General features: G+C 33.1%; 1 protein-coding gene across 1 annotated transcript; it reads left to right on the top strand.

Annotated features, from left to right (window-relative positions):
• Positions 1–12688: 12688 nt before the first annotated feature.
• Positions 12689–20753, top strand: LOC6639789. The gene is made up of 7 exons (XM_002062687.4): positions 12689–12841; positions 18542–18742; positions 19209–19350; positions 19457–19599; positions 19661–19817; positions 19878–19992; positions 20058–20753. The coding sequence occupies exons 2-7, from the start codon at positions 18688–18690 to the stop codon at positions 20187–20189; spliced, it is 744 nt and encodes a 247-aa protein (XP_002062723.1). The 5' UTR covers positions 12689–12841; positions 18542–18687; the 3' UTR covers positions 20190–20753.
• Positions 20754–27122: the final 6369 nt, after the last annotated feature.

Here is a 27122-nt window from a genome sequence, read left to right as displayed (position 1 = left end):
TTTCATTGAGAAAATGGTGACAATAATTTGGGAATTATTAAAATCATACCATAATTTTCTTAATTTAGATTATTCTACGTTCCTTAGATTATATGGAAAGGACTATATTTTAAAGTAAATCTCTGGTCTCAGGATTATCAGTCTTAACCCTTTTTTAACCACTAGAAATGTTAGAAATCTGAAAAGGGACATTTATTTTCGGCAAAAGCTAAAATTAAAGACTATCCTGCATCCTTTTGTTTTGCTTTAAAATGTGAAATTTTACAGTAAAAGATAACTATTTCTATATTTCAAGGAGAAATAGTATATTTCTATAACTGTTCAATATCTTTCAATTGAATGTTTGACATTATAATAACTTAGCTACACTTTAGACTTCAATTAGCTCAATATGGCCTATATTTCTGCCTTATGAAAAGTTGATTGAGTTATATCTAGCTTTAGCCCAGTTATATTTATATAAAATAAGAAGCAACGAGTTTCATCCAAATATGTATGAATCTGTTCTCAATTGTGATTATTCTGTTGTTTTTGTATCCTGAAGTCTTGAATAACTTTTATATATATATCTTATATTTTCTTATATCTTGTTTGTGTTTACTACTATATATTTGAGATCTAACTCTAAGAGAAAGCTATTTTAAGGGTCTTTTATATTTGCTTGCTTCTATATATTTGGGACCTGACTAACTCTAAGACAAAGAAATTGAAGGTAATTTTTATATATTCCTATCATTTTCAATGCTTGTAAATTGAATTCTCAACCTAGAAATCGATTATCATATATCTTTAAGTCAAAAATTAACTTACTACCTTCTGTATAAGCACTTCTTTTTCGGTATGAACTAATAATGAAATAAAAACCAAACACAAAATTCTAATTAAGTGTTATATTTTACGCTTTAGATAATTGGCTTTAATACTTTAGGAATTCAAAGCTATTTTCTTTATGAAGCTGTTAGAAAATGATCGATGACAATTGAGATAATTAACTTACAATTAGTCTTTTGATAACTTCAGCAACTTTTTTTTTGCAGCATAAGTTCAAGTAAATAACACTTTAAATAAATTGAAATAAAGAAAAATTGAAGTCCTGAAATTATTCCTCCTGACAAATTTCATGAGAAATGTGAAATACTCTTCCTGTGCGAAAGGATATATGTATGGCAGAAATACAGAAATTATTTTTGGGCTCCCTGACGACTCGGAACACTTGATCAAACGGCGGGAGTTGGCTATTGACAGCTGCAAAACCTTGATAGTTAAGTGGGGCTTGAGTTGAACCTTTTTTTTGTGGTGCTGGTGGTGGTGATGGCTAGTGGCTGGTGGCTCTCCTGTGGTGCCTAATGTGTTAATAAGACTAGATGCTTTTTGTTGCTCACTTGCCAGCTGAAAGATTAAACAATTTTTAGTTTTAGAAAGGAGGCTTAGGCTAATTTTTTTTTTGTTGTACTTGTTGTCTTCATCTTATGAATCGGTTCTCTTTTTTTTGTTTGTGTAGTTTTTGTTTGTTGGATAATTGAATTTTGCTTTTCATGCTTCGTTAACATATTTTGCTTATAAGGATTTCCCGTAAGCAGCAAAAAGAAATCACAACTGATCAGTGAACATGCCGCCACAAGCTTTCAGCTTCATTGTTGCAGGTGCATGTTGCCGCAACAATGCCATAAATTGTGACATTGGCTTATCTCTCTTTCCCTCTCTCTTGCTCTCTCTGTTTTTCTCTCAACCCCAACGACAACAACATCTTGGGGCAAAAAGAAGAAAAAAAAACCAAGCAAAGCTGGCTAATTCTTTTTTTTTCTTCTCTTTTACCTTAGTTTTTATTTTTATTTTTTTTTGTTTTGTAGTGCAAACGGCTTAGAACGAGTTTTGGCATTTACGACTCACTCACTCACTCAGTCAGTCGGTCGATCGGCGGATCTCTTGTTGTGGATGCAGTGCAGCGGCCACCGCCACCGCCACCGTTTTTGTTTTTTTTGTTTTGCTGCTTGTTTTTGTTGTTGTTCTTGTCGCTTGCCGCATTATGTTGCTGCTTAATTGGTTATAAATTAATTAAACGTCGATTAATAATCCGGCTTCTTGTCAGTTAAAACCGCCGCCGCCGCTGCCGTTGCCGTTGCCGCTGACGACGACGACGACGTTGGCCATGGCAAAAGTTGGTGGTAACTTGGTAGGTTCTGGGCTTGGGAACAGGAACAACAATAGCCAAAGAGTCAAGCCAAGACCACAAAGGAGTGTGGAGAGAGGAGAGCGAGAGACAGCAGCATCTGGCACACACACACACACACGTGATGAGTTGGCAATAATGATCTTGTTGCTGATGTTGCTGCTGTTGGCTTGAACTTTGGCTCACCAGCAGCAACAACAACAACAACAACAACCAAAAAGGGGGGAGAACAACTCATTAATGGCCTGGCCTGGCCTGCGAGTATATCAATGACCATTTGGGCGTTTAGGTTGAAGCCACATTGCTGTCAGTTAGCCTGTCAACATGGGCCCCATTGTTGCCTGTTGTTTGCTATGAGTTAATTGTTTTTTTCTCTCTCCCTCTATCTCTCTCTCTCTTTTTTGAAGGCAGAAAAATGGCAACAAATAAAATAAAAGTAATAAATTAATTAAATATGTGTAAATGCTACCAGCTTTAGGTTGTCTTTTTGTTATATTCTGTGTTTTTTTTTTTTTTTTGTTTTTCTTTTTTATTTGTAGTGAATTAAAATAAATTAAAAATTCAATAAAAATATTTATAACACGAGCATTATACTTAATCAAAGGTTATAAATTATTTGCAGTGGCTTTTTTAAATGGTTCTATCTATACCAGAAACATAAAAGAATCTATATCCGTTTATTAACTATTGAGGAAAGAGTGGATAAGTTTAGTAGGTTATAAGTATGTAGATCTATTAGAAAGCAGTCAAGATATAGGGGGGAGTGAGAGAGTCAGGAGTGGAAATCGAGTTATTAAAGAATATACCAACAATATCGAACAAGTGAAGAGTTTCCTAAGATAGTTTTTTGTTTTCCAAAGAAAGTGATTTTAGCCTTATGTAAAGTACTTTAATCCAATTTGGCGTGTCAATTTATTACTAAGAAACTAACGGCTTTCGAAATTGTTGATAATTAATATAAAATAAAGTAAATCGTATATCCAACTTCACTGCCAGTCGGGACCCATATATGTATATTCTTATGAAATTCATAAGACCAGTAGTAAATGCAGATACCCAGCTGATTTAAGAAGAAGGGTGTGGTTAAAGCCTTTCTAAATAAATCTTCACATTAATAAAAACAATAATCGATAAAAATTTTAATTTCTTTTTGTTTTTACTGACTTGTGTGAAGCTTTTATGTCTTATTGACTTGTCTTGCAATGTAGACGAATCTAGCAAAATTTTGTAAACTATAAACTTTTATAGTGACCAGCAGCAAAATTATAAGTCATATTAATAAAATAAAGAAGACGCTTCCCTATTGTGCGAATAATTTCTTTAAGATTGATATTTGCAAATATAATGAAATCACCTAACAGTTGGATTCGATTTGAAATTACTTTTGAAACACATTAGAAGATTTAGAAAGTCATGTAAATCCAATATTTTTACATTGGAAACCAACAAATAAAAATGAAGTCAAACTGATCAAAAGGAATTTTTGTTATGCTTTAACTAATACAAAGAGATAAATATAATTTTGATGAAATAAATAAAAGTTGTTCGTATCTTATTAAGGGCAGAAAAATTGTTTAAAACCTTGAGGTTCGAAACGCGAATTTAACTCTAATAAGAAAATCTGAACTAATCCGGATGTTGATCAGAAATTTGAATCATTAATTAGAACTTAAAGAATCTTCTTACATTTTAGAACTTTAAATATGCAAATTAAGTAGGCTATGGTGGAAAAGTGGACAATGGAAAACCTTTTATAGTTATTAAACTTAATTATTATAAAATGCGTTTGATCAAAGAAATCAATGCCAAATCTCTTTTCCAGACAGATTATTTCTATATGATATACACGTCTTGATGAAATTTCTCGTAGTTTAATAAACTAATTTTTGGAAATTATTTAAGAATCGGTTATATAAAACATATGCATTGAACTAAAACTCATATTGATCTATCATTTCTATGGGAGTTCTGTTCGTTGTGAATTGGTCCAATCCAAGTGAAACCAATGTGTATAGCCATATAAAATTCCAGAGTTTAATTTTTTGTAGGATCTTTGAGAGGATTGCGGTGATGCAGATGAATGAACAGAGAGAGACACGGATGGTCTCAGTTAAATTAACTCAACTCGTAGAAAGATATATACTTCTAAGCCACACGTCTTCTAGAAATAGAACCATGATAGAACCTTTTGGAAAAGTATGCAATTACTAATAGTTTTGCAGGCAACAGAACTAGAAGCATAATTTACGCCAGAAACCAAAATTTGGGAGCTAGTACACAGTAATGTGCTGTTCGGTTGAATACTTACTTGATGGATTTATAAAATAGACAAGCCAAAATCGAAAAATGAAAATATACTATTGTAATGATAATTTGTTCATAGAAGCCGAATCAACAAATTGCTTGATATACAAAAATACATTAATTTACATTACGATCAACTTACATTACAGAAGCTTAGGGAGGGGGCCAATGAATAGAGATTACAACTTGTTGAAAGTCTTATTTATGGATTAAGATTATCGAAATGATTAAATTTTTGATGAAATTCAAACTTAAGGTGGCTACAAATTTATAAAGGAAGTTGAGCTATACACACTATCTACTCCTATTTATCTATTCAACTATCTATCCCTTTCTCTCTGTGTGCTTATGGCCACTTGCCATTCCTGCCATTCTCTCTGACTGATACTGACCTAGCCGCAGCAGCAGCAGCCACACTAACAGCACTTTAATCTGACAGATATTTGATTTGATTGCTTGGTCCGAGAGATAGAGGGAGACGACAACCAGAGAGTGTGAGTGAAAGAGAGATAGAGAGGCAGAGAGTGAGAGAGAGCAGCATGTAAATACTCTCGTCTCGTTTCTAACGCAAAGTTCATTTCAACATTACTCTTTGCACGGCATATCCACTCGAGGCGACAACCAAGTGATGCCTTTTGTTGATCGAGTGCTTGCTACGCACTTCACTCCCCAACAATGACAACGACGCAATGGGGCGATGGGGCAGGAACTGAGGATTGAGGGGCGAGGGGGCAGAAAACGGTTAACTGCTACACATATGTATGTGTATTCCGAAATGCTACTTTAACGCTCACGATAGAAACACATGGTCTTTCATCTGTTATTTTTTGGTTTTTGGGCAGTGGCGATTAAATCAGGGTCCAGCCCCAAAAATAAAAAAACGAAAACAAAACTGAAAGAAGAAGGCCACCGTTAAAATTGTGATGGTAGTTTCATCTTCTTTATGTGTGTGTGTGTGTGTAGGCAAACTCAAGTGTTGAAGAGTACACTTGAAAACGATTGTTTAGCCCAAAGACAACGGGCGACGGGGCCAGACCATAATGATCCAGAAATTGACAGCAGCGGCTTTCTCACGTTTTTCTGCGCCTGGTCGTAGGCAACAACAAGTGGTCCACAACACACAAAAACACACACACACACACCAACACACACACACGCATTTAACTAAATTTCATGCAAAAGGCTGTAAAATGTCAAAATATACGAGCACACAACGATTTAAACTGTCAACGCTGCCGTAAACATTCATTCAGCCAGTCACAGAGAGAGAGAGAAAGAGAAGAGAGGAGAGGAGAGGAGGCGGGTTGCTGGCCAATCTGTGTGCCACTTGTTGCCTCAAAATTTGCTTATGACCAGCAGCAGCCGCAGCGGCAACACAAACTCCACACACACACACAAAGTGAGCCTGCTCTAATGTCGCTCGTAAATCCTGGCCTACTGAGGCCAGATGGTGGTGCTGTGGCTGAACCAGGGGAACTGGTGGTGGTGTGGTGGTCATGTGGTTTTGGTGGTTTGCTTGCTGGCTGGCTGGCTGATGAATGTTGTGATGTGGAGCAGGCGCAGTTGGTTAGATTTACGCCTCACAATTAACGTTCTAATCGTCTCAATTTGTTGGACATTTTGTTGGATCTCTCAGCCAGCAGATAATCAGCGATACAAGTCTATTAAAATTATCCAACTAATGGCAGAAAGTTTATTTATATGCAAAGGAAATTTTATAGATTTTTCACTCCATGAAATATCTATGGCTCTATGTATCTATATGTAGGTTTATTATGTATAATATGTATAACGGCAAAAATTGATTTATGATTTAAAGCAAATTTTAGGTAGTTCGCTTGGAAAATAACTGCATTTAATAAAGTTGAATAAATTCTGTACATAATTAGTTAATACCAACTATTAAGACTAGTATTAGTAAAAATCCTAAGATTTAAAACTTCTTTGATTTATTAAAGATGAAAATGTTATTAATAAACATTCTGCAAAAAGTTTTAAAAGAGAATAAAACACAGAAAAATTTGTATAGTAATATAAACAAGAAAAGGAGAGAAGAATAATCTAGACATCTGGCAAATTTACAAGATGGGATATATTCTCAATATATATGTCAATATAACCCCAATCTCAAGTTTTTTTACTCATCTCTTCTTGCTTTTATATTAACTGAACTGCAAAACAGGCTTATTTGGTCCATCAGAACCTAGAAATAAAGGTAATGAGAACTAAACAACTAAAAAACTTAGTTGAAACAAGATATTATTAGGTACAAAAATAAAAGTCAGAGTTCTTACAAAACGTAAGGTAATTTTTGATTGACTTAAGAGTTTTAGGTTCGCTCTAAATATTTAAAGACTTTTTTGAAGATTCGTGCCTTAAAGTCTACTGAAAATTATGATAGAATTTGCCTTCTTAAAAGGCAGTTGATTTAAATAAGAAAAAGAATAGAAAACTTAAGTTTTCACTACTGTTAATAAATTTATTTAAATATTCGTTGTTATTTGGATTTACTACCAATAAGACAAATTGGCAAATTCGATATCTTCATTTTCAAGCCATTCTTCATATAGTTATTTTAGGTGCTAAACAACAGAATATTTTGTGGATTAAGATATAAATTTAAATTTTTTCATAAGTATCTAAGAACAGTTGTTAGAGTATTGCAACCTTTTTGAATTTTAAAAAACCCTTTGGCAATAAAGTAGAAAACAACAACTTTGATATCTTTAATTATTGATCATGAAACGACAAACAAAATGTTTTTCAAATCATATATTTATTTAAATGTATACTTCTCAATTTTTTAAAATAAAATACCAAAAGAGACTACAAAAAAACAAATGGCGCTTCAAAGAATGAAATTAAAAAAAGATTACCGATCAGAATTGGAAATTTCTGTAAACCTCAAGACGATAAACCATCGAATAAAACGAAAATGTATGTAACATGAAACATCAATATCATCATTATATCTTAAGGAACATAATATAGATCCAGTCTAATGGCCTTCTCTTCTTCTCCACTTCTTCCTTCTCTACGTCTACTTTTTTCGTTGCTTCGTTCAATTCTTCTCCATGTCTGCGCCAAAAATATAAGCAAGTTGTAATAATTAATTACAACTTTGATTAAAATAAATTAATAATTTAATGATAGACAACTATAAATTCTTAGCAAAGACACAAACCTATCGTACCAAGAGCTTTGCCATAAAAAGCTTTCATTTGAAATGGAGCGCTGACATAATTCAATTGTTAATGCCGACTTTTGGGGAGCACATTGGGGACCTGCTTCGTCTCTTCCCCCTCAACAACCATCCACACTTTTCTCTATTAGTGTTGTCATTAATTTTTCAAGTTTTTCTTTTCTTTATTTTGTTTGAATTTAGTTGCCGTTGTTGTTGTTGTTATTGCCTTTGCATTGTTATTTAAACAAAATAAAACTAAACTAAGCGTAAATACTTAAGAATGGAATAAATGCCACAAGCAGGAGATTTTTGTGTGTTCGGCAGGACAATTGTAGCAGTCCTTTTCATGGATGTTCGTATGTGTGGGTGGGTGGGGGTTTAGGTGGTGTGCGTGTGTGTGTGGGTGAGTGGGTGGGTAAGCTAAACTTTAAATTGTCCAATGCTACGTGCCCCGCATGCGGAGTTCATAAATCCAAGCGCTAAATGTAAACATCAACAGTTGCGCTCCATGAGGAGCGAGGACCAGCAACAATTCTGGGAAAAACTTGCAAAGTTCAAACGCAAACTAATGCAGCAAGGGATCCCCACTATACCCCACTTTAGCCCCTCCACCTTTTATCCTTGCCATGCTCTAACATTTCGCCCACTCGTTTGGCTAGCCACTTTCACCGTTGTTTCTGTTGTTGTTGTTTTGATTGTTGTTGTTGCTGGCATCCTTAATGCGCGATAGCCCACTGTCGGTGTGTGTACGAGTGTTGTGTGTGTGTGTGTGTGTATTGTAGGTGTTTCTCCTCCATGGGCATGGTCTTCTTGTGCTTCTTCTGGCCATCCAAAGGCAAATAAAATAAACTTCATTTTGTTTTTGTTTGTCGTATAAGCAATGGCTTTAAGCTCTCGTTTCCATCCTTCGTTGCTTGAAACGCATGTGTTGCCCCAATGGTAATGACCTCTCTCCCATACCCCCGTCAACCTCTCACATACCCACTAGCCCCTACACCCACTCACTCTCTTCGTTGTCTTTCTACCACATTTGACCTTAAACTAGGTAAATGCTGGCCATAATGTTGATAATGATGTAAAAACTGGAGCATAATCTCAAATATATAATAATTTTTTTTCTTCTCGCTGTTGTTTATATGCAAAGTGCATACTATTAAACTTACTTCTACTTTGTGTTTAGGTAAAAACTTAAAGTATTGCCCACTTAAGCTAATTCTATCTTATCTCTTTGAAATGTTTGATAAGACAATTTGCTCAAGTGGATATTCATTGACGGGTCTATCTTTCTAGTGGCTAACAAATCAAAAATCTAAACAAACTTAATTTATTGAATATATTATATATCAATTTGCCCTTCATCTAGAACTACGATAGAGAGTTATCCAAACGGAAATTGCATTTTAAAGAAATTTTTCCATGGTCAGCGTATAATTTAGCCCGAAATAATTTGCATTATTTTGGACACTAAAGTTTGTTAGAGTTTACGAAGTGCGGTATATTACCAAAGAGCATTTGTTTAATACTTTAGATTATCAAATATATTTAAACTTCTTGGAAATGGAAGAATAACATTTTCTTTAATTTATTCATATTGTTGATATTGTCTATATAATTTTTGAAATCTTTTAGAATCGAATGAGTTTAATTGTTTTTCAATTAAATTGCTACAAATCGTAGGTTAATCCTTGTCTCTGGTTTGTCTCTTCCTTAATAGTTTTTTTTGGATTGATTGAGATCTTCTAAGCATCATAAGTTAACTGGTTAATCAAATCAATCCTTTCGTTGCTTGTTCGTTCTTTGCCAAACCAAAAACTATTGCAATTTGGTGTAAGTTGTGTTCCACGTATTAGACACGTAGTTAAAAGCGATGCAGTCTTTAATTGTCACGTAGACTTGCTTATCAATTTCCTTAAAACTTATTTACAAGAAAAGTAAATTTCTGTCATAAGCCAAAATGTGTAGATACTCTGTCCTAAAGGGTTATGTTGACTTGCCGAAGTTAATTGTCCTCACTATTATCAATTAATTCTTGAATTTTGAACTTAGCTAATTTCTGCCTAGATTTTACTGTGACTTATCATTCAAGTAAATAAAAACTGTTTAATGAGTATAGAAAACATTATTAAACCTTGGAAAAAACATTTCTTTAGGTTAGTCCTCTGAGTTATAAATATTGTTAAGAGCATAAGATACCTTCTTATACCAGAGACATCAAGACTGAGAAATTGTGCCTCTTACATCAGAAACAATTCAAACTTTAATTTGAATATTTGAATATATATTATTATATATTATATATAATATATTATAGTAAAACAATTGTTTATGCTTTTTGAATCTTTTTAAATGAGTCGTAAACATTTTGGAACTCAACAGATTGTGAGCGATTCAATTAAGAATCAATTGGACGAACTTAAAGTATGTTTATATATGTTTAGTCAGAGATCTCTGTGTTAAAAGTATAAAGATATAAATGCTTGTAAGGTTATTAAGAAAAAGAGCAAACTTTATGCAACAACAAAAGTAGCGCATTTTCCCATTAAGTTAAGATTACTGTTTGGGCCAAACATGTATATAAACAAACAAACTTGCTTTATGTGTGCCAATAACTTGTTTATTTTGTTATGATAACAAGAAAAGGTAAATGTTTAAAAGCAATTTTTCCTATATTAGGTTACAACAAACAGAAAACAGAAAGTGAAGAGCAATAATTACTATTGAAGTGTTACAAAAAAAAAAAAAAAGGGATTGATATTGAATTCCATTCATAATATCGTGATGGGCAGGTGTTGCTCAAGGTTTCTTCTTCTTTTGATGACTTAATAAATTCATTTCAATTGCCCGTTGACGAATGCGGAATTTCCACTTGAATGGATTTACAACTAGCCGCTAGATAATGCCCCCTCCCGTATATGTAGGTAGACAAACTGATTGTCTTTATGTCACTGTCTGAATTTATGGCTCTTTATGGTGAGCTAAATCAATAGAAAGCAAGCAAAGGAACGGCCAGAATGAAAGGAAATCGACTGCCTAATTTACTTGTTATCGGAAAACAAATATGCAAACAGAAAACACAAATTGGCATAGAGCAAACAAAGAGCGGGAAGAACTTAAGGAATACACGGGGAAAAAGGACAAAAACAAAAATATAGAAAAGGACACGTGTAAATTTCGACACTTGAATGGAAAGTGGCAGCAGGTAGAGGCACTTGCCACTTGCCACTTGCTCCCTTGCCCCCTTGCCACTTGCCTCTTGTAGTGGCTTATTTTATTGTTGTTGCTGCTACTGCTGTTGTTATGTGCCGCCGTTTATTTGCCTACAACAAATATAAATAATAAATATTTTACAAATCAAATGGAATTTCATTCGCCATTTCCTTTTAAGTGCTGGATTTATCTTATCATATACTTTGGCTTATTAAATTAATTGAAAAACAAATAAGAAATAATAAAAAGAAAATCATGCAAGACCATTGAACGGATTAGACAATCAATCTATTTGGATGGAGGCCAACTACCTTATCATACGTAAAAAAGAAAAAAAAACCAATAGAATCGTGCAGAAACTTTGGTTTTAGACTTGAGCATACCCTGTGATAAATTTTGCTAAGATATGGCTAACATGTTCATACCAAAATTGGTAACGATGACTTCTACTTTACCTAATTTACTTTGCCTTATGTTCTTTGCTTGTATTTCATAATCAATTTGACGGCTCAACTCAATTTCAAATCGTTTGAATTCTGGTCAAAGAGTACTCATAAATATTTCAATTTCCATTTGTAGACCAAGTTAGAAATGGTAACAGAGATTCCAAAACCAGTACAGGTCTTATGGAATTTTGCTTAGATAATGCTTAAATAGAATTTTGAATAGTTTGAAATGCCTCTCTATTTTACACTTTACAAAATTCTTTAAATTCAATTTGAATTCCACTTTCTTTCCCATTGCTCATTATGTGATTTAGAAAAAAAAGATGCCAGAAATAAGTCTTTAGCTCAATAAAACATCTCAAAAGCGTAAACAAGCTGATATCTATAATTAATCCTCTTATGTTACTGCTGATCTGGAGTAACAAGTGCCACTCTTCTTAGACTACTTGAATATACCCTTTTATTATCGTCTGGGTGCTGGGTGTAAAAATACCTGTTGTTGCATTTGGCAACAATATTTTTGCACTCGCTTGGCAACATTTTTGTAAAATGTTGATAGCCAAATGTTGGCAACATACTATGCCAGTCATTGATATAGAACCTAGTTGATAAGGTCTCAATATATCAATTTGGGAGCTATCAAACTCACATAAATATTTAAATTAGTTAATTTGAACTCTTTATTAATATTGAAATTATATAAAATGAAGATGAGTGTTTTTTAAAAAAATTACTGTGACCCAAATTTAAGTATTGTTTCTAACCATTCACTTTTTTGTATCAAAAAATTGTGTGTATTTGGAATATAATTATATCGAGTATAGCTTTAATTTTGCTTCGAAAATGGTATTTTAGCATATAGGATAAAAGCGAGTGAGGAGGAAGTAGAACCAAAAGAGAGAGGACGTTAATATCAATAAATTTGCATTTAAATACATTTATTTAGGATACTAGAGCATAAATATGGACTATTTAAAAGGGTTTTCCGTAATGCATACTTTGCACACAGAGTTGCCATTTTTTAAAAATATTTGAATAATCATTAAATGATGGATGGATGAATGGATATTCTGACTTTCAAGTAAGCTTTATTATTGATATCAACAAAACACATTATGTGGATTTTTAATAGAGTTATAAATGTTACTTTTTCGTGTTAGCATGAAACCAAACGCAAAACAAGTTGATGTTGAGCTTTTCGTGTGGCCCGGAGTGTAGTGCACGGCCAAAGCACTTGGAGGGCTTTCGTGTGTGTTGCCGTTGCCGATGTCGCTTCAGTTACGTTTTGTTATTCGCTCGGCCAACAACGTGGCGCCGCTTGCGTTTGCCGAATTTTGAATTTGAATTTGAATTTCGAACAAATTGAAAACACACACAAAAACAACAAAATAAAAAGAACTTTTCAAAAATCATTTTTCAAAAGTGTTTGCTGCACTTCGTTCGTGTTGTGCCTATGTGTGTGTGTGTATCTTTGAGTGTGTGTGTGTGTGTTGTTCGTGTGTCTTCTTGGAGCTCTTCTTACAATTAACAGTAATCAATGAATTTTTGTATATTAAATGTTTAATTTGGTGTTGTCGATCGAAAAGAAAAAAAATAACAAACATATATATTGAAAAGTCAACCGAAACCTGATTTTGGCACAAACTTATTTAGTGTGGAGCAGCACAGTCAATGAGAGTTTGCCGGGGCGCAGTGGTTTGAGGAGGGGTCAGGGGAAGCTGCGGGGCGATCGTTTTTGGGTGTGCGATCGAACTCACGAGACGACGCCAACACAGAGACGCAAATTGATGGAGAGAAAGAGAGCTAGAGGGGGAGTAGAAGGGTGGCTAGGGGGTCGTACCGACGAAGAGAGGGCTCGTCCGACTGCATTTTTGCTTCACGTGTGGTTCCCCGCCACTCCCCCCATGGCCCACACTTCTGTTGTTTTCTTTTTCTTTGCTACCGCCTAAGCGAATCTGCAGTGAAAAATTGTCTTTTCATTAATTTTGATTTTGCCTTTTTTTTTTGTTTTATTTTTTTTAAGTAATTCGTTTTTACAGTTTATTTTTATTTATTTATTACTTTGGTATTTTTGTCATTTTTCTCAATCTGCCGCTTCGTCAAGTGTTTTGTTGTTGTCCCACAGCAAGCGAGATGGCCAGAGAGAGCGAGCAATCGGCGTGATCAGTGATCAGTGATCAACTGAAAACTCAATTGCAAAACAGAAGAAGAAAAATGTAAAACTTAGATTGTTATTTGTTATTTCCAATTGTTGTTTGCGGCAATTTACTAATTGATGCCGCAAAACAATAGAAAACACTATTCTCTACGAGTGAATATCGGTCATGAATGTGCATCCACGGCAAAAGTAATGCACAGAAAAGTGGAACCCACTCCAAAGAGTTACATATATGTATGTACATACATACATTGTATATATAGTGAGAAAATGTCGTATTAATTCAAAAACCTTTCAAGTCGGCAATTTAATACACTGTTAACAACCTTTGCAAAAATTACACTTATAAATTCGTTTTTATGACTTCTTTTGGCTACTTTCGACGAATTTTAATTAAGAATTGACTCTTACTTGGTTGGCAAATGATTTTAGCTTAGCTTCAAGGCAATCGAAAATATGAAGTCTTGAAATTATTTGTATATTTTCTTTAGGCAATACATTTTAGACACATTTTTTGATCTCTTTACAATGTGAGTTTCAAATTATAGTAATTATTTTTAAATCCATTTTAATAATAGAAAACAATTTACACAATAGTTTAATAATTAGTTAAATTGTTGAATTAATTAGTGCCTAATCAGTGAATTATCAATTTAAGGAAATGCTCAAAATATATATATAATTAGTAAAGGTTGTTTTAAATTCAAATATTATTTGAGGCTAAACTATGGTATTAACATGAACAAGTTTATCAATTTACAAATTTACCCACATTTGTCTATTAATTTTAAGAAATAAAGACAAAGTGCTTAAAAAAATGTTTAAAAAATATTAAAACCTTTACCGAAATAAGCCGTAGAAATAAAATGACTTAATTGAGCTCTCTCTTGTCTTTTAATGACATGAAATTGAATCAATAGAAAATACAGCATCGCATCTACGAATGCGATCTGGGAAAAGGTTGCCCTCTAAAGTATGCAATGAAAGAAGACGACTTTTGAGACCCAAAAAAGTACATTTCGGAATAACCTAGGAATACAAAAATAATCATTGATGGAAACATTATTTATGGACAAGATAAAAGAGTAGAGAGACCACCAAAAACTATTGAATTTTTTAGGAAAAAAGTACTTTACTTCTGCAGACAATTGCATAAGTTAGGGGGTAAATTTTTTCCCCTATTTAGATCCCGAAATTCTGAAACTGTTTTTTCGTGTTTTTTTTTTTGTTTTTTAATAAATAATTTAAATGTAAATCCCAAATATTTGTGTATTCCTGCAGCTAATTCAAACCAATTTCCTCGTATAAATATTATTAAAACGCTCTATCCATTTATTTTAAATGCAAATGGGAAAAACTTGGCTAGCAAATTGTTGTAGAGAATAAAAGTGAATTGCAAGCAGCCAATTGATTCATATATTCTATAGAAATTTGCATCGATTGCAAAAGTTTCTCTTGTTTTTTGTTTAGTTCTCGCTTTATTGATAAACAATTAGAGCTGACCTTCTCAACAAAAATTTTTATGCCTTTATTTTAATTTATCACAGGCAAACAACAGACACAAACAAATTCGTCAAAACTATTAAGAAACAACAAAAAATATAAAAATAATGACAAGTTGTGTTTTATATTATTTGTATTATAAATATGCTAAAAGCATCTGCCGCACCTTTGTGCATAAGAAATAACATAAATAAATATGCCGCATTTACATGTTGAAAATAAATTGCAGCAACTAAACGAAAAAAAATTAACAAAAACAAAAAAAAAGAATAAAAAATTTGGCACATCAAATAACTTAAAATAAACATATTTGTTTCTTTTTTTTGGCTCATTTTTCATTATTTTTTGTTTTGGACTTTTGACTACGCCTACGCCGCGAGAGGTTGATGAGCTGCAGCAGGAGATGAGCTGATGATGAGAATGATAAAGCTGAAGAATGACCAAAGGATATAGAATAGGGTATATAGGTGAATGAGGCAACAGATTATCTTATATAGAAAAAGTTGTAAATTTAACAAAAATTATCATGGGAGATACTTGAATTTTTTTTGGGAACTTCTTCTTTATGACCTAAAAAAAAGCAAAAGTTAATTTGAATTATTCTTCTTAATAGTTAAATGCTTCTTTTTTTAACAAAAATTAAGAAATCCGATTGAAAAATTATTTTTTCTAACTTCCAACATATTAAAACCATATAAAATTTTGAAAATTCCTTAAAAAAATCATAAAAAAATGAACTGAAATTAAACAAGCAGTTGCCTTGAAAAAATGGAAATTAGAAAAGGATAAATGTTTAATTTCTTAGCTTATAGGGTATACAATATTCGGTGAAACCATTTACTTTAGTATTTTTTTATGGCGTTTTAAGTACTATTTTTATATCAAACTAATAAATCATCAACGCATAATTTAACTATAGAAAAACATTCATCTCGCATTTCATCCTATTCCATTATAAATTTATAGTGTATTTCAATACTGATGAAAAATTGGCAACTAGCGTAATGAAATTTCAAAGCACTTTATTTCAATTATAGATAAAATCAGATTTCTTTTAAATAAACATTTGAAGTTGGTTTTCTTTTCGACTCTTAATCAAACAAATTAATCAAATTCATTACAAGGTTTCTTTTTGGCCTGGCAACAAGTCATTTTGGTTTTAGTTTTTAGTTTTAGTATTATTTTAATTTCATTCATCAAGCAGTCATGATTTATATCTCGACAACATAAAAGATCAATAATTACAGTAATTGAAAAATTTGTTTTTTTCTAATTTATGCATATGAATAATTTTATCATTATTTAGAAAACTTGCACTTTGCCTTGAACTGGCATAGACAATGCAAATTTTCATTTAGCCTATGCCAAATTATATGTTTTGGTCTTGTGCATTAACAACAAAAACAATTAAGAAAGCAATAACAAGTACTACTATCAACAAATGAAATTTAAATAAAACTAAAAACGGGGAGAAAAGCAACAACGTTGACGCTAATTGTGTCCCAGCTAGGAAGGGTACATTAGTTCTTCTTTACAGTTTGTCAAACAAAGCAGAAATAAGCTTTACAAGCAATGTACCTAGAAAATTTAATTTTTGATTAACTACGTGGTCTTGACTAATTAACCTTTTATTAGCTACTTGGTCTCAACTGAAGCTACATAAAGGCTCATCTGACAATCATTTTATCAATTCTTCTTATCGATTTGGTTTTAGTACTCCAGTTCAGTTATCTCTTTTGGGCATTTCGCTATCTAATCATCTAATCTTAAAAAGTCCTTTGGTATTGGCAAACTGTCTTCCTCTGTTTCTTTACAAGTCTATATTATCATCGACTATCTTTCTTTGGAAACGTTCTCCTTTTCTTTCAGACTCTTTTTGCCACAGATGTGTATTTTTATTGGTTACCAAGTTTTAATTCTTCTACACTTTACATATGTCCACTGAGATCTTATAATAGTCATGCAAATTCTTGATTATCTCTATGAGCTTAGCTATTGTTTATTGTTTTGTGTCTATGTATAGGAATTAATATCTTATATTCATTCTAAAGGCTAATCATTGCTTAACTTAATCTTTTGTTTTACTTTCGTTTTTAATGACTATGATTTGTTTTATTTCGCCTTGGGTTTTATATTAACTATAACTGGGAACTATTCATGCTGAAAGATAATTAGCAATGCATTAATCAGATTAATTACCGATTGTTAAGAGGTCATTTTTACAGAAGTATATGAAAAGGGATAGTTTCCTAGGAATTCCTGACTAATGGTTCATTCTTACATATAAATATGTGTTCTTTGACGTTTGTATAACTCAAGCAAAGCTTGTAGGAATGTCTATATCTTTTATGTACCTGAAATATTCTACATCTAAAACTTAGCTCTTTATATCATTTATTTTCAGGGCAAACATTGTCATTCAGTCAAAATCTTCATTAAACCCTTTTTTAGCAGAGCAGAGAATTGAAATTAGTCAGAAATTCTTTTGTACTCTTCCTTTTCATATTCTTTTTCTTAGACAGTCTTTACATAACATTGTCGCATTCTTCTTAATACATTAATTCTAAATTAAGTCATTTTCAACCTTAATTTATCTTTTTTGCATATGATTAGTTAATGGCTCATTTATGTAATACAATTGCGTTCTATATTTCTTTTTTTTTTTCAATAAATGCAACTAATTAGTTTCAACACAAAGATTCATAAGATGGATCTTTGTTGAAGAGTATTAAAACCTAACTATGAGCATTTCGATTCCGAGATCATTTCTCTTGTTTTTGGTAACTTTTTTGTGTTTTGTTTGTTATGCCTTTCGCTTTTCTTTTGACGACATTCGTTTATATTTAGATCATTTCTATTATTTGAGCATTTCTTTTAATGCGTCTTTCGGGCATCAAGTGAGAGTGAGCAGCCAAAAAACAAAACCAACAACAAATTTAAAAACAAATAATATTACTTAGAGGGCCGACTAATTGATATCCTATAAATTTTTGGCATAGGGCATTTAAATTAATTAGAGGTTTTTTTAGTCATGGAATTTAAATGTCTTGCTTTAATAAGTAATATATTTATTAACATACTAAAACTATTTTAATTTTTGGTATGACATTTCTGAAAAAGGATCCTAGAAATTATTAATTTAATATGCTTTTTATATAGACTAAAAGATATTGGTATCAAATCTCTAAAAGTTATGAATTAATAATTTGAAATATTATTATGAAATATGCAAATATATATAGATGAATATATTTCTGTCGCTAAAAAGAGGCGTGTCCAATGAACAAAGCTATATAGTCTGCACGACACATTTAGCAGCTATAGAATTAAATCTAGATCTAGCAAAACTAACAGAAATGGTTCATAGAGAAAATAATTGAAAATGTTTAATGAATTAGTCAGTCAGTCAGTCAGTCAGTTAGTTGGTGAGGTGGAAAGGGAAAACAGAAGAAATAAAAGTGCATAGAATACCTGGAAATCTATGTCTACAGGTTTTACACATTTCACAATGCATAATGCATTCTGGGTAATAGTTTGGCTGACGTAAAAATATGTAAATTCTGTTGCAGTAAATCAAAACACAGTGGTGTGACATCACAAATCGAACGCGACTGCCAATCGGAAGAGCAGCAGTGTAATTGCAAAGTCAACAAAAGAACAAACGCAAAATATAAGGAAAACCAACAGAGAACGAGAAAGCAACAAACTGCTAAAAATGCATGAAAACTGGAGTCAAAGCTGGGGCTGGACCTTGTTGCTCATATCAATGGGTAAGTGCAATAATATGGCCTGACTTGGCTGTCTGAACATCATGTTCATAAGCAGCAGTTTCCTATGTGCTTATCTCTCAGGCTGTCAGTCAATATAATTGGCAGAGTCGTGACTTTCGCGAAACTAGAACCGACTTACTGACTAGGCGAATATACATACTTATATGTATGTACAATACATATATAGCAAAACTAGAACTGACTTCGACTTGAACTGAAACCGAAAAGTTTCAAATTTATGAAATGCCAATTTCACTTACGCCCAACTTTATTACCCTTGACGCACATTTGCAACTTTTGTTGCAGCTGACTGGAGCTCTGACTTTAGTCTCAGTCTCAGATTGCCTTTTAGCTTTTCTGTTTGTTTATACCCACCACTTACCGTCCCTTTATTCTACCTTTCTTTCGTTCTCTCTCCCTCTCACTCACTCGATTTCGCTACATTTTTGTACTCGAATTTCTACAGCATTGCTGTTGGCATTGGCCAGGTCAGAGGAATGCGGCCAGGAGGAGTTCACCAAGTGCGCCGAACCACTTGATATGCTGCATTTAACAAAAGAATTTTCAATGGGTCCAGCCAAGAAGGAGGAACTGGATAAACTTTGTCAGTAAGTTGTTTTGCTGTCTCTTGCCTATTAACAAACATCATTATGAGCTTTATCTAAGCGATTCATCAATCGATTCGATTCTGTATCTCTAATTCCAAAATTATAGCGAGTTGCGTAAGGGTGTCCGATGTATTCAAAGTTATACGCGTCGCTGCATGGATTTGCAGCAGAGGAATCAATTCAATAAACTCTACCATGGCACCAATCAGTTCATTCGTGATCTCTGCAACAAGGGTGAATTTCAAGAGGGTAAGTTCAATCAGTTTTCCCACAGTTAAATATTGAAAACTTATCGAGTGTTTTGCTGTAGAGTATCTAAAGCATGCTGCCTGCTCGGAAATGGCCAAAAAGCAATTTGAAGTTTGTGCCAATCGCTATAAGGAGACCATGGTCTTTCTCAAGCCCAATAAGAATCAAGAGAATCAAGAGAATGGCACTCTCAATGAGAATATCAAAACCATTTGCTGGTAAGTCCAAGATTAAATCCACATCGAATGAGTTGTTAATAGGTTTTGTTTCATTTCTAGTTCCATTAATGAATTGGGAGACTGCTCAGAGAATGCAGCTCGTAAAATTTGTGGCAATGAGGCAGCAAAATTCACACGAGAATTAGTTGATAAATATGCCAACAGTTTGACCAAGGTAAGCTACAAATCATTTAATAAATAAATACACTAAATAATGAATATTTTACATTTAAATTTCAGCTCTATTGCGAGGACTTTACACGTCATCCGGAAAGCTGTCGAGATGGTGAGGGAGATGGAGCCATGACCTGGTCATCAAGTAGTCTGGGCCTAATTTTAACAGCATTGCTATTGAATCTGCTGGTCAGATAGACGCACATAGAAAAACAAGTTAAGTTTACTTAAAAAAACAAATAGAAACACCAATGAAATTCTACACAATAGTTAAGGTTTCCAGAAAAACAAAAATACAACTGCAACACACTCACACACACACTCACATAAAAAAAGATTAATTGCAATCACAACACAAATTCTCTATACGAGCGAGCAGAAAAGAACATAAAATACAAAAGCTTAGTATACGTTGCATACATTTGGGGGCATTCAATATGAAAATAGTCAAAAGTGAGAGAGAGATTCAGTTAATGGCGGCAAATGCAAAGGCCTAACAACTATATAAAGTAAAGTAAATGATAAGTATGTTAATTATTGTCAAGCTGTATACCATAGGTAAGGATGATCGTACAGATATATTATATATATATGATATATATGTTAAAAGTGTCTAGTTAGTGTCTAGTTATGTTGGTGTAGTAATCCCGCAAATACAAAAGAGAGAGAACCAAAAGTTGTCGGTTTACCATTACTTTCCAGAATTGTGTGCAATATTAAATATATTAGTTGAGTTTGTCTAGGCTTTAAAATATATACACATACATAAATATACTTCAACAAAAAAAAACAATTATTAATTTATATAGTTATAGCTAAATTTTAATATTTAGGCCTTGGATGAGTTAAGCTTCCAAAAAAAAAAAAACAAATGAAACAAAACGTAACACACACACACACACAAGAGAAAAACTCACACATATCGGCAATAACGTAAAGTGCATTTCTTTTAATGAATTTTTTATAATTAATTTCTTAGTACAACTAATTTATTTAAACAAAAACAAAAATACAAAAAAAAAGAACTCACAACACACACACCAAAATGTAAATACTTAAACAACAAAGAAACAAAACAAAACAACAACAACAAAAAAATGTATTAAAATTGATAAAGTCATAAAAGCATGAAAAAATATATATAAATAAATATTAGTTTAACTTACAAATAAAATATACAAAAGGAAAAATTAAACACATACAAAAATTATAAAATAAAACTGTGAATATATTATTTTAAGGCAAAAAACCACTCACCCATACATATGCAAAGAAAAATACAATAAAGAGAAAATAAATTAACAAGGAAAAATGCACAGGATGCCCGTGCCAAAATGCTTTTTACTGCAAAAGAAGGGATAAACCATGCGGCAGAGCCAAAAAGTATGCAATGAAGCAGCCACCGTTTCAGCTGCTGCAGCTCTATGGCGCCCCGAAGTATGCTGCGCAAATATGCAACCGAAAAAACCAAAGAGACGTCATCGTTGGGTGTTGAAACGGCCTGGCCCCATAATTTATGTTTATGTGGTGCTGTTGCGTTCATTAGACCAAACAGGCAACGCAACGGCAAAGGCAGCGGCAAAGACAGAGACGAGGGACATCAGCGACGAAGGTTACCATGGTGGTTAGAGGCTGGCGAGGCTGGCGAGATGCCTCTGGCAGCTAATTTATAAGGTTGGCATATGGCTCAAGGACATATATGCTTAATATATGTTATTATATACATTTGGGTATATAATTAACCATTCAAAATGGCAAAGTTATTGGCGTGCCGCTGATATAACGATCGAAAACAGATAAAGCATTTGCCGATTTTTCATAATGTTTAATCTTAAAAGAAAGATAATCATTTCCACTTGAGTCCCATGCAGAGTTCTTTATGTCCTTATGGCGTTTTAAAATCAAATGATCAAAAAAAAAAACAGGGACTAACAAAACGTTTAAGAATGAAGGAGCAAAACAGTTTCTTCCTTTAACTGTTGAATAAGTAGTTTAAAGTTTAAACACCTGAATACTTAATACTTAAAGGTAAAATTTATCTTGGACTAATCCATCATAGAAGCTGCTAGATTTGATTATTTAGTCTAAGAGTTTGTTTCACCAATTGTCATGTAAGATTCAAGTTCTTTTGCCGATTGTTTGCAAACGTTCAGATTGCATTTAAGCATAATTACCTAAATAGATGTATGTACCTCGTTTGCTGTATCCTTTATTAAAGAGCTTTGCCCCCCTTTCTCTCACTCTCTCTTACGCTTAATATACTTATATTTCAGTCGTTTCACTAAAGCGCAAATTGTCAGAGCTGGGTCATAGATTATAATTTGACCTAATTTGACAACAATTCCTCAATGAAGATTGTAAAAAACAAGAACCACAATCAAAAGCATAATCAGTTTGTCCAAATACCTATCTCAAGTACCACCAATTTTTATCATTCCACTAATCTTCTCTTCTCCAAGATTTATGAAATTAAAAGAAAAATAAAGTTTAGACAAATACTATTTGTTCACTCTCCTTATTTTCTGGCTTCTTAGCTCTTGCTTTTTGCCAGATCTTAAATGATACATACACATATGTATTCCAAATGCAACTGGTGGAAAGTCCAAGTACTACACACTAATGTCCATCAAGTATGCCCATTAAAGACTTTACTCACTTAATTGCTTGTCGCTGTACGGTTTATTTAAACTGTTTGAATATGATTAAATTTAGTTTCCATAAAAGTCATCTAAATAGTTGAATGCAATTTAAACTAAAAGATTCTTTCGCTTACGAATTAACTTTGATTAGTAGGTAACAATTGGTTGGGAGCAAAAGGTACATGGGTTCATTTAACAATCAAACAAATTAAATATATATTACAACACACACACATAGAGAGAGTGAGAGAGAGAGAGAGAGGCAAATCAACACACAAACATTCACAGCACACAGACTGACACTCATTCACCAACTCACTCATACGCCCCGTTGTCCAGCTTTGGCAGTTTGAAGCTATTGTTGTCTCTGATAGTTTTTCGTATTTTTTGGTTTTGTTTTTGTGTTGCACAAAATATCAACGCAGACAGCTGAAACAAGTCGACGGGTGGGGGTAAAACTTTTTGAAAACTTTTCTTTTGTTGTTTTGCGTTGTTTTTGTTGGTGCTGTTGTTGTTTTTGTCTGTTTTAGCATGTGATACGATTTTTATGTAAAACATAATTGCAGATTAGTCGCAATGGAAATGTGAGAATAAAAGCAAAACAAATTGTAATCGTTCTGTTGCCGCTTTAAGAGAACGCGAGAGGAAGGGGGATTAAGGAAAACAAAAAAAAAGGCGTGGATTACAGAAAAGGACAGTCGGCAATTTCCATCTCCTCTTCCTATTGGCTGTGAATAGAGTTTACAGAGGATTCCACACTTGTCTACTATAAAATAAAGCAACTTCATGACTGATTCTTCTGTGTTTGCATCTCTTTCTATTTGCCACAAAGATATTTTCAATTAATTAAAAATCGGCAAAAATACAACAAGTGGTTGGTGGATAAAAAAGGACCAAAACCGACAACTCCTCATCCTACTGACCAAAATTACTTTTGGCCAGACCACAAAAAGAACTTTTACTCAACAATTATTGCTTTACGAAATATGACTTCAAATTAAGAGACACACAAGAGGAAGAGAGCGAATTGGAGTCGATCCTGGGGATGGATGGCTATATGACTGAATGGATGGAGGTTACGCCTATTTGCACAACAAATGAAGTTGAAAATGCCTTTGGACCAGCATATGAAGCAGTTGACCTGACCCAGGGTCTCTTTCTCTCTTTCTCTCTTTCTCTCTATCTCTCTCTCTTTCTGTGAACTCGTCTCCTGTTGCTGACTGCCACTTTAAATGGAACGTAAATATTTGAACTGCATTGACAGTCAGCACAGGTAGGGACAGTTGCTAACCCCTCCAACCTACCCGTTGCCCCACCCCCCGCCATCACCTTTGCCTGTCTTCTCGTCTCTGGTAAATGGCAAACGTTTCATATTGATTTGTTAAGTACTGGTAGTGGACCAACCGAAAATTGCACACAGGCTTATGTTCATTGGCCGTTATTGCAATGCAATTGCAATTGCTTGGGTTTTGAATATAGTTTGCCAAAGGCTTAAGTAGCCGTCCCAAACCACACAGATTTCTGCTATACACGATGTATGTAATTTATGAAATGTTGCTTCCTCAATTATGAAATCAACATCATGGCAAATGTTTAATGCAGAAGTCTTAAGAAATTAGAGCACATCCATCTAAATACTAAGCGGTAAAACGGTACGTTTTTTTTTAGAGAATTTAAGTAAAAACAATGAATTATTTTAATTACTCTTGATTCAGTTCAGCGCTAAATTTCAATTACTTTCATACTTTTAGGCTTCCTCTTTGTTTGCTTATTAAATGCACTGGGCTACTTCCATTGATATTTATTTTGCTCAATAACTAAACTAAGCTTTCTGATTTATTTAAAGGATTTGAACTTTTGTAGTGTTAATAATGAAGTAATTTTTACAGATTTATAATTTCTAGATTTTTGTCCACAGAAAGGAAAAACTATATATTGAAAGTATTCTATCCTAATAGTGAATAGATTAGTCAAAGCTAAAAACAACATATCAATTCTTTGGAAAGATTTCTTCATTGTAATTGGGCAAATTTCGTTAATTAGTCGCAAAATAGTTGACCAACTCAGCCAAATGTCTTTAGTCCAACATTACTCTTGTCCATGTTAATGCGCTTTGATTTAATGTCAAATAACTTCTTTTATAAAGAAATTTAAATATTTATTTAAAGGACTTTGTAGCAGTCTTACAGATAATACAAATTTATAAGTTTTCCCCCGTATAAATACAACTTTAACACAATTTAACTTTGTGAAGCATACTTATGTGCTGAAATTACGACTTGTCAAATCAAAAAAGTATTTACAGAGCCTTTAACTCGAAGTTTATACTTCAGATTTTGATATCTGTTAAGTAAAACGTATAACCTAACTTAAGTAAAATATTAGCCTTCTAATCCATAGTACGTACTTAAGAGTAAGAGAGCTTTACGAATGAAATTTGAAACATTTTAAAAACTTCCCTTTAATTTAAAGTCATCAGCAAAAAAAAAAGATAAACAAAATGCATACATTTCTATAGTTAATTCTCTTTTGAGAATAAAAACTCAGACACAGAGTTTAGATGGTTATTTGCGATGCGTTTGTAGAAGCATTTACGTGTCGAAGCTTGTACTGTGTAGTCATCATATTCACTTTGATATTTTCGTTTCAATTTCAAATCACTTTGGAGAGATTAAATGGGCAACCTGCCACTGCAATTGGGATGGATGGATGTATGAGTGTGTGTGTGAGTGTGTGTTGGGGATATAGCTGCTGATGCCCATAAATGCGCTTGTGGTTAGAAGATGGAGATGGAGTTGAAGCTGGACTTGGCCTACGTCAGCTGTTGGCTAGTTGGCTGGTTTTTGTGGGTGGTCTGGCTGAGCTGCATTTCGTACATGACAATCACGTTGGTTCTGGTTCTCCGCTTGTTTGTTGTTGTTACTGTTGTTACTGTTGCTGCCACATGCGTTGCATTTGCAATTCAGGTTCCTAGGCTAGCTGGCTGGTTGGCTGGCTGGCCCTGTCCAGTTTCGTACTGCTGTGGCATGTCGTGGTGTGGTTTATAGCAACATCTTGTCCAATTTATTACCACTTTCATTTGGTAGCATAATAGGCATTGCACTCATACATACCCACACACACACACAAACACACACACACACACACATAGTTGCATAGCACTTGCGGCCAGTGTTGCATATCTATAACACGTAGCACTCAAAAATACTAAAATGGCATTCATATAAACCATAACAGGTGCTCAACGCACAATCGAAAGCGTTTAAAAAAGGGGTTTACATTTTGGTCAAGTTTTCAACCAAATTTCAAGTAAATTAGCAAATGTTGCAAAATTGTTCTATTAACAGAAACTATTTATCTGTTTGATTGCTTGTTTGACTAATATTATATTTTTTTCTAGGCTAAAAAACACGAATGAACTTTCAGAATGCGAAAATTTTTGTATGCCTTCTGATTTTGGAGCGGATTATAAAAGTTTTAATGATAAGATTTGCTTAGAAATAGACAGACGAAAAGATGATTGTTGATCAGTCTAATTATTACCCCTGACAAAGTAAGTTAGGTGAATTGGTGTACTTGAATTCATTTAAAGTTGATGTTTATCTAATTTTCTAAGATATTAATGCAAAGTTTCAAGTTCGTTTTTCCAATTTAATTGCCAAACATAATTTTTTCATTTAGTATCTCATTAAAGAAATTGCTTTGCTTATTTTTAAAAAGTTTCGAAACCAAAGGCTGATATTTAGGTTGCTTCTTCTTTATTAAGCTTTAGAGAAACCAAAGAGACTAAAATTTAAAGATTCAAAGAATCGTTTATCATTATTCATCCAACTATTTATTATTGCTTAAAAAAAGTTTAAGCATGTTAAAATGTAAATAAAATGAAATAAAATTATTTTCAGATATCCATATAAAAGTGTAATTGAGCCTATAATGTCTTTATTTCAGCTTAACTTGTCCTAATATCAGTTATTTCTTTCCTAAAAGTGGGTTGCTTTTTTATGAGAGGTCGATAAATATTTTACATTTTATAATCTCTTAATATTTCCTATGAATTAAAGTGTTAAGTGTTTTTAAAGACTTCTTCATCTTGTTTATAAATGTTATACTAATTAAGCCGATATTAAGTACATTACATTTACATGTACATACATTTCTCTTATCCAATGGGACACTTGCCCCCCTTGCTAATAAGGTTCTACGACTCTGTTTTAACATATGTTTCGACATTTGTGTAGGCCTCACATCTTGTCTGTTGCATTTCTGCTTCATCAGTTACATGCTTTGAATAATTGAAGCGTATTTTGGACTGCCAAACCACTCTGACAAGTTCCTTTTTTGCTTTTTTGTTGTTGCAAGTATTTTTATTGCATGTCTCTATCTAAAAAGTTATTAAATTATCCTCTTTGGACTCTTTGGGTTAGTTGGAGCAAAAAGTAAAATTGTTGCAAATCTTTTATCAACTTAAAAACAACTCATTCCCCTCCCCGCC

The sequence above is a fragment of the Drosophila willistoni genome (genome assembly GCF_018902025.1).
Source record: "Drosophila willistoni isolate 14030-0811.24 chromosome 2L unlocalized genomic scaffold, UCI_dwil_1.1 Seg196, whole genome shotgun sequence".
Lineage (NCBI taxonomy): Eukaryota > Metazoa > Arthropoda > Insecta > Diptera > Drosophilidae > Drosophila > Drosophila willistoni.
Note: the sequence above shows the minus strand (reverse complement) of the source record. Positions and strands in the feature narration are given on the sequence as shown.